The sequence below is a fragment of the Acomys russatus genome, chromosome 28 (genome assembly GCF_903995435.1).
Source record: "Acomys russatus chromosome 28, mAcoRus1.1, whole genome shotgun sequence".
NCBI classification, from domain to species: Eukaryota; Metazoa; Chordata; class Mammalia; order Rodentia; family Muridae; genus Acomys; species Acomys russatus.
The window spans coordinates 35720312-35728906 of NC_067164.1; the positions used below are offsets into that span (position 1 = coordinate 35720312).

The 8595-nt window shown below is 49.1% G+C and overlaps 1 protein-coding gene across 1 annotated transcript; it reads right to left on the reverse strand.

Annotated features, from left to right (window-relative positions):
* Window positions 1-5150: 5150 nt before the first annotated feature.
* Inhbe (inhibin subunit beta E) lies at window positions 5151-6816 on the reverse strand. Its single transcript, XM_051170735.1, has 2 exons — window positions 6241-6816; window positions 5151-5988 (listed from the first exon to the last, which is right to left on the reverse strand). Exons 1-2 carry the CDS (start codon window positions 6536-6538, stop codon window positions 5234-5236), a joined length of 1053 nt encoding a protein of 350 aa, XP_051026692.1. The 5' UTR covers window positions 6539-6816; the 3' UTR covers window positions 5151-5233.
* Between the last annotated feature and the right edge of the window lie 1779 nt (window positions 6817-8595).

An 8595-nucleotide genomic window follows, 5' to 3' on the forward strand; every position in this document is an offset into this window, starting at 1 on the left:
CTGTGGTCTGCAGGCCAGCCTCACTCTTTGGATGGAACGTGGAGGATTTGGGAGAGTTGGGGTTTGGGCAAAAGGAGTTGTGTTGGCTGTAGTAGAAAGTTTTTTACGGGGTGAGACCTGCGGAACATGAAAAGAAACACAAGCTGAAGTTCTAAGTGCAGGATGTGCACAGATCACCGCAGTGCCCTCTGTCTAGAGCACCTCTCCTGAGAAGCTATGCTCTCCACCTCCAAATTCTGGACACCGCTGCCACCTCCACACCTCAGTCTTTAAGTCTTTTCGCGCCCTCTGCTGGTCGTCTTAGCACATGGCACTCCTCGGAAGTCGAACTGATGACACTTGTAAGGAAATTTAACAGGTTCTCTTCATCAAAGCCAGCTTAGAGGCCTAGAGAGGGAACTGCGTGAACCCAAACCAAAGGGCACACCGGGGAGATTGCGAGTCCCTGAAGTAGTGCCTGACAGGGGAGGACCCTGTCTCTATGGATTTGTGTTGCCATGGTGACTGGACACAGAGGAGAGGGCCGCTATTTCAGTTTCCCACCTGAGAGAGCAGCATGGTGGGAAAAATAAGTCGGTGTTCTTAAACGTCTCTCATGCCTGAGCACTGCTTGAAACCAGCTTCTTGGGTCTGCAAGGTAAGTGTGTTTGAAAAAGTAAGGTGAAGGGCTGGAGAGATGGCTCAGAGGTTAAGAACACTGACTGCTCTTCTGGAGGTCCTGAGTTCAGTTCTCAGCAAGCACATGGTGGCTCACAAGCATCTAGAATGTGATATGGTGCCCTCTTTTGGCCTACAGTTGTACATGCAGGCAGAGCACTGTATGCATAACAATAATAAATAAATAAATAAATATTTTTTTAAAAAATTGGTGAAGCGAGGCATCCTTCCAGCCCCAAGCGCTTCAGTTGCTGTTCCTCATCTGAACACTGCAGCTTTGAAGAAAGCTTCCAATTGCAATTGGTTCAGCACGTTGCACTGTCCCACACAGGACTCCTATTAAGTTGGGAATTTCTCAATATTTAAAAACTGGACCACAGACCAGACAGTGGTGGCGCTCACCTCTAATCCCAGCACTTGGGAGGCAGAGGCAGGCAGATCACTGTGAGTTCGAGGCCAGCCTGGTCTACAAAGTGAGTCCAGGACAGTCAAGGCTACACAGAGAAACCCTGTCTCAAAAACCAAAAAGAAAGAAAGAAAGAAAGAAACCAGACCACAAATACTATTCCTGGCTTGTTTAACCTTTTCCCCCAACTTTTATTTGTACCCCTACAAAGGTACTATTCTCCCCAAGTCAGCCAGAAGAAACCTTAAGAACATGATGCCCCATTTCCTCTCAGGTTGTGTAGGTTTTTGTTTTTGTTTTTGCTCTTGGGCTACAGATGTATATTTTTATTGGGAGTTCATTGTAAGTTATTATTGGTCTTATTCAGAGGTTGAACTCAGGGACATCTCTCTTTTCCTTTATCTTTCTTTCATAGGTATGGAGATAGAAAAGAAAGAATGGGAATATAGAAATATATAGGGTTGATAGGACAAAAAGTAGATTATTAAATCTACTCAACTGAAGGTCTTATTTGCTAACTCACAAATAAGGTTATTTTTAATTCATTGGTATAGAATTTTGTATATTGATGCAAAATAAGCTTAATTTTGATACATTGGTGTAGTATTCAAATTTAAGATTATTCTCCACACACATTATATATATTTCTACTCTAACATGAGGTATTGAACCCATACAGCCTTCTGAATTCCTCGGGAAGGTAGATGCTTTTGTATTTTGGAGACAGGCTACTACTCTGTAGCCCAGGCTGATCTGGAATTCACCAAGGAGCCTAGGCTACTTCAGACTCCCAGTCGTCTCTGCCTCAGCCTCCTGAGTGCTGGGATGACAAGCACAAATGACATGCCCAGTTTCTCCAGCACGCCGGAGGCAGAGGCAGGTGGATCTCTGAGTTTCCTTTGTCTACAGAGTGAGTTCCTGGACAGGCAGGGCTACATAGAGAAACCCTGTCTTGAAATATACATGTATAATTTTTATATAATCAGTTTGTAGTGTTTATTAATTGAATGTATATGAGCATCTTGCCTTCATGCGTTCTGTGTGCATTTTTGGAATCTGAGGCAATCAGAGGAAAGTATCAGGGACTTCTGCAACTGGAGTTATGAAAGGTTATAGTTGCCGGAAATTGAATTCAGTCCCTTAGGAAGAACAATCAGTGCTCTTAACCACTGAATCATCTCAACAGCCCCTGACTGATTGACTGATTGGTTGGTTGATTTTGAGACAGAATTTCTCCATGTTAGCTCTGCTTGACTTGTAACTCACTCTGTAGACCAGGCTGGCCTTGGACTCACAGTTCAACCCCACTTGAACCCCAAGTGCTGGGGGTTAAAAGTGTGCAGCACCACGCCTGGCCTATGCCCATCTTTCCATCTTATTTTAAAGTTTTATTTACTTTTGCACTTTGTTTATTTATTTTGTATACCTGTAGCAAAGTGTGCCCTTAAGTGCTTTCTTGATCACTGTCCTATTTACCGTGGCTATGGCAACTCAGAAGAGAAAGCATTTAAGTGAGGTCTTAGAGTTTCAGAGGCTTAGTCCATGGTCATCATGGCAGAGAGCTTGGCAGCAAGCATGGTGCTGGAGAAGTAGGTGAGAGCTGCATCCTGATCCTGAGAGACACTGGGTTTAGGATGGGCTTTGGAAACCGCAAAGCCCACCCCTAGTGATGCACTTCCTCCATCGAGGCTGTGCCTCCTAATTTTTATAATCCTTTCCAAATACTGCCACTCTCTGGTGACTACGCACTCAGATATATGAGTCTGTGGGGCCATTCTTATTCAAACCACTGTGAGTGCCATAGTGTGTGTGTAGGCCAGGGGACAACTTGTAGGTCTCAGATCTCTTAGATAGCCGTCTTAGTTACTGTCTGTTGCTATGATAAAGACAGCACGGCTGAGGCAATTTATGACAAATTATGGGGCTTACAGTTTCAGAGGGTGGGTCTATGACCATCATGGCAACAGGCAGGCAGGCATGGCACCAGAGGAGCAGTGGTTGAGAGCTGACATCATGAGGCACAGCCAGGGGGATGTGCATTTGAAACCTGAAATCCTACTTTTTTTTGTTTGTTTGTTTGTTTGTTTTAAGACAGGGTCTGTTCCTGAACCTGGGGATGGTCTCCTCCCCAGCATTGGGGTCACAGATGTCCTCATCCTAGGATTTTACACTGGTGTTAAGGAACGGAACACAAGTCTTATGTTTGTGTGGCAGGTAATTTACCTAATGAACTGTCCTCCCAGCCTCTCTTCAATGTAAAAAAAAAAAAAGATTTATTTATGTGCATCGATTTTTTTTTTTTTTTTTTTTTTTTTTTTTACTGCATGTACCGATGTGCACCACATGCATGCCTGGTGTCATGCAGAAGAGGGTGTCAGACTTCCTGGAACTGGAGTTATCAATGGTTAAGCCATCATGTGCATACTGACAACCAAACCTGTCATCCTCCACAACCACAGGCTCTCTTCAGCGCTGGGTCAGCTCTCCAGCGTTTCATTTTTAGTTGTGGGGTATGTGTGTGTGAGTGCCAGGTACTCTAAAAGGTCAGAGGCATTAGGTCCCTTGGAGCTGGAATTATAGGCAGTTGTGCCACTGGACATGGGGACTAAGAATTGAACTCAGGTCCAGTAGATACTCTTTGTTGTTCTTTTGGTGGTTTTTTGTTCTGTTTTGTTTGTTTGGTTGGTTGGTTTGGGTTTCTTGAGACAGGGTTTCTCTGTGTAGCCTTGGCTGCCCTAGACTCACTTTGTAGACCAGGCTGGCCTTGAACTCATAGCCATCTACCTGCCTCTGCCTCCTGAGTGCTGGGATTAAAGGTGTGTGTCACCACGCCCTGTTTGGGCATGATCTATAATCGGTATTTAAAATTTAAAAGTGAAAGGCATGGCAACAAAAGAACGCAGAGCCAGGTGTGATGGTTTATGCCTTTGCCCAGCACTGGAGAGCTGAGGCAGGAGGTTTGACAGCTTCCAGGTGTGTGTGGTGGGGTAGGGCGATGGTTCAGCCATTAGGTTTGCTCCTTTCTCCCACTGAGTTTGGTTTCCTAGCGCTCTCACAAGCAGCTGTAGTTTTAGTTCCAGGGATCCAGTGCCCTCTTCTGACCTCCACAGGCACTGCAAGCCTGTGCTGCCCCTACGTGCACAAAAGACTCATACACGTAAAATAAAAATAAATATTTTTTTTTTTTAAGGAGAGAAAGAAAAAGAACATACAAGCTCCCGTTCTATGGGCAACAGTGTCATTAGATGTACCATATAACACATTCTGGAAAGACTCACTGTACGTTGTTTGCTTTGAGAAAGGATCTCACTCTGTAGCTCAGGCTGGCCTAGAATTCACTATGAACGCTGATTTTGAACTCGTGGTGATCCGCCTGTCTCAGGCTCCAGAGTGCCGTAATTGTAAGTGTAAACCACTACACCCTTTCCCCCCACTGTACAGTGTAGATAGAATGGCTACAAAATGGCAAACAACCTCTTAGACTTACTGTGAAAATAGTTTTGAAAACCTCTGAGGGGGCTTCAGAGACCTCCCAGAGGTCCCCAGACCAAACTTTGCTTATGGCCATTCATATCAACCCTTTGCCACCACTCACCGTTGCTTTTCTTTCTCATTTCTATTAAGAAAGTATAAATGTATGTCTTCCACATGGGTTGTGTCCTCCAGGGGAAGCTAGAGACGTCATGGGCTCGGTGTCTCCTTTTTTACTGACTCTGAATTCCAGGGCCTCCTAGCGCCCCTCCCCCCACCTTGCTCATCTTCCTCGTGACCTTGCTCAAAGCAGGCAATAGTCCCGGTCTTACCCTTTTCCCAATCTGCCCTGCTTTCTACTTCCGCCTTCATTACTTGAGGAACTTACTTCTGGAGAGAGACTAAATATCCTCGCCTTCTTCCTTCCCTCCCACTGTATTCCCTTGCTGTCCTGGAAGAGGGTTTGACGTGGGAAAAGTGCTAGCCAGGCAGTCCCCTTGAAAGGAAACACTTTACCCATCTGTCCACATTTGAAACAGCCTAAAATAGGCCAGAATCTGGGACAAGAAAATGCCCGTTTGAGTTCCATAGGGGTCACACTGCCAGTTAGTCTGTTGGGGGGTCAGCACGATCAGAAAGAGTCTTTCGCCTGGGGAAACCCCGAACTTGAACTTCACTCAGAACCTTCCTGTCCTCCCGCTAGCTGCAGCCACAGGCCTCTACTACCATGTCTGGCACATCGGTCTTGACCACATTGCCATTATGGTCAAGGTAAAGGAGTGAGAGAGGTCTCCGGGCAGTGGGGACACAGCAGGAGGAACCCGCAGGCCAAGGGTTGTTGGCTTTGAGGAGGCTAAAGACAGCAGAATGGAAAGAGGCCGCGATGCCAGGGCTGCCAGCCAGGTGGGGCGGGCACTGCCCACTGCAGTAATTCAGCTGGTATCCCTCAGGCTGCAGGATCCAGTCTCGCCACCCCAGCTCCTGGAAGTCTACATAGTGGTCTCGCCTACAACATAAGGGGGTCTCAGGCTCACAGGTGGGAGTCCTCCTCCTGGCCCGGCCTGCTCCAGGTTCATTAGCTCGGATCTTAAGTTCCAAGAAGGGCCTCTGCTGTCCCGCCGTGTCCAACAGCCGCCTTGGCAGTCCAGCAATAGTGCTGTTGAGGTCCAGGGGTCTGTAGTCCAGCTGGAGTCTCACGACTCCAGAGTCCTCACCCCGCAAGCCACTAGAGGGCAGAGTCAGGGCGTGCCAGCCCGACGAAGTCGTCTGGTGCTCAGCTAGGAAGGTGCGGGATCCTCGGCACCTCGTGGTGCCGCAACGGAAGATCCTCAGGTACAGAGTGCCAGGAAAAGAGGGGGGCACATGCAGCCAGAGGCGGGCATGGTAGAGGTGATGGGACCCAAGAGGGGACAGCTGGAAGGTGAGCATGGAACGGTAGGTTGAAGTGGACTTGTCTGCTCAAACGACAAAAAATAAAAATTAAAAAAATTAAAAAAAATGTGAACAGAGACAAAGCTTCTTTCTGACGCTCCACCACGCTGCCCAGCCATCTCTCACACAGATCTCTGGAAAGAGCCTGGGCCGCCCTCATCCACACAACCACACTTGTCCTGGGCTCTTCTTTCTCCTGCCACACCCCACTCCTTACGCCTCCCTTGCCCCGCTCTCCTTCTCCCTCCCTTTCCCGGTCTCTCTCCCTCACCCACCTACGATGGTAGCAAAGCTGATGACTTCCTCTCGGTTGCCAGGAACCATACTCCTGGCCTGCAGTCTGCCGAGGGCTCTGGTCAGCGCTGCTCGGGGCAGAGGGCGAGTTACTCTAGGACGGCTGGTTAGGCGCAGCCCCTGCAGGATTTGCTGCTTGGCTAGCTCTAGGACCAGAGCGCGTTCTCCTTGGGGTGCCAGTGTTAGGCCCCCACAGGACGGGCATGCAGATCTTGTGCTCTGCACCCACACCAGTGCCCACAGTAGCACCGGCCAGAGCTGGACATTTGAAAGCCCCATGCTCCAGGTAGATGAGAGCCTCGGGTGGATGGCAGGTTGACGAGTCTGATTTCGGGAGTCAAAGAGAGGAAGCAGGAGCAGCAGGCGGCCAACCAGTGTCACAACTACCCTTGACAAAGAACAGAGCTACTCGTCCCCGATAGCCTGGGACTCAGGAAGACTGAGAGTAGACCATCGGAGGCGTAGCTATGTTCGACCCTCACAGTTCATGACTACCTACTGAGCAGGGCCTCTTTAGAGCCAACAGCTTGGGCTCCCTCACCTAGTGGTCAGCCAGCAGACCTACCCTCCGAGCCTTAGGATTGGCTAGCTGAGCTGCCCATCAGGCCCCTGTAGGGGGTGGAGGTCTCCCCCTGGGGCTGGAGTTTCACCATCTGGCTGCGGTGGCTTGCGGTAGGGGTATGGGGAGGGGTGGTTTACAGTGTGCAACGTGGACATGCATGATGCAAGAAAAAGCATAATTTCACACGCTCAGTTTCCAAGGTCTGGGAGTCAGAGGAGGGATTCCATAGGAGCCGGGTGGGGATGGGCAGCTCCTCAATTTGCCCTGTTTCCCCCCCCCCCCCCCGCCCCTCAATTTCCCCCCAATTCTGTAACAGTTTTATGAAGCAGCCATGGGCTCCAGTGTTTAGTTCTCGGGGTGTCCAGGTCAGAAGAAGAATTCTGGTCTCCATTTTCAAAGCTTTCAAGGTGGGATAGGGTGAGTCAGGTTTGGAAGGGGTAGTGTTTAAAAAAAAAAAAAAGAGTCCTTTTGCTCAGGCCAAGGTGGCAGTGCCACGGGACATAGAAGTTACCTTTTGACCCTGCCTGTGCTGGCTGCCCAGAGTCCAACTGTGTGGGGGTGGCAGCTCAGAGCAAGGGGTGAGGACGTGCTTCTGTGATGTCTGGGAAAACCCAGAGAGGTGGGGGTGGTAGTGATGCAATTTTACAGCAGGGCAGAGTCCACCAAGGCTGGCAAAGGGCACGCACCTTTGAAGAGCCTGTGCCCAGTAACACCTGTCTTTAGGGCACTGTAGGAGTCAGCCAAATTTGAGGCATCCCAGAGGTGGCTCCTCGCCATCCCAGCACTCCAGCCCCACTCTTTACTCTCCCCCCACCCCCAAGCCAGTGTATCTCTGTGTAGCCTTGGCTGGCCTCGAACTCACAGAGATCTGCCTGCCTCTGCCTCCCGAGTGAGTGCTGGGGTTAAATGTGTGTCACCATGCCCGACTTTGGCTTTGTTTTTTGTTTGTTTGGTTTTTAAAAGATTTATTATTTACTTTATGCATATAGGTATTTTGCCTGCAGGTACACAGTATGCTTCATCCATGCAGTGCCCTCAGAGCCCAGAAGAGGGTGATGACTCTCCTGGAACTGGGATGACTGCTGTGAGCTGACATGTCGGTGCTAGGAACTGAACTCAAGACCTCTGGAAGAGCAGTGAGTGCTCTTAACCGCCAAGCCATCTCTCCAGCCCCAACTTTGCTTTTTAGTGAGTGTGTATGTGCGTGCCTGTGTGAACATGTCATGTAGAGGCCGGAGTAAAGCCCTGGGTGATCCTCAGGATCACCACCTACCTCCTTTGAGACAGGGTCTCTCGTTGGCCTGGAACTCACTACTTAGACTAGGCTGCCTGGCCCGGGAGCCACAGGGATCACCTCCTGTTTGGACCTCCCCACACTGGGATTGTAAATTCGTGTTTCCGTTTCTCCCTGAGCTCGGCAGGTGCTATTGCGGGTTTGTGTGATTGCAAGGCAATAGTTTTACCTACTGAGTCATCCCCCATCCCCAATTTTTGACACCCCCACCCCCACAGGGTTTCTCTATGTAGCTCTCGATGTCCTAGAACTCACTGGGTAGATCAGGCTGTCCTTGAACTCATAGATCCACCTGCCTCTGACTCCTGAGTGTTGGGATTTAAGGTGTGTACCACCACACCTGGCTTAATTTGCAGGGGGGCGGTTATTTTTTGTTTGCCTTATTTTTTATTTTTATTTTTTATCTTTTGAGATGAAGCGTTTCTGTGTTGCCCAGGCTGGCTTGAACTCCTAGTATGAATGATCCTCCTGCCTCAGTCT

What these genes read in the sequence shown, in the direction of transcription:
- Inhbe (XM_051170735.1), bottom strand. Translation starts at nt 6,538, where the DNA reads ATGGGGCTTTCAAATGTCCAGCTCTGGCCGGTGCTACTGTGGGCACTG. An exon ending in CAGCTTTGCTACCATCGTAG is followed by an intron (nt 5,989 to 6,240) that starts GTGGGTGAGGGA and finishes TCGTTTGAGCAG; the next exon opens with ACAAGTCCACTTCAACCTAC.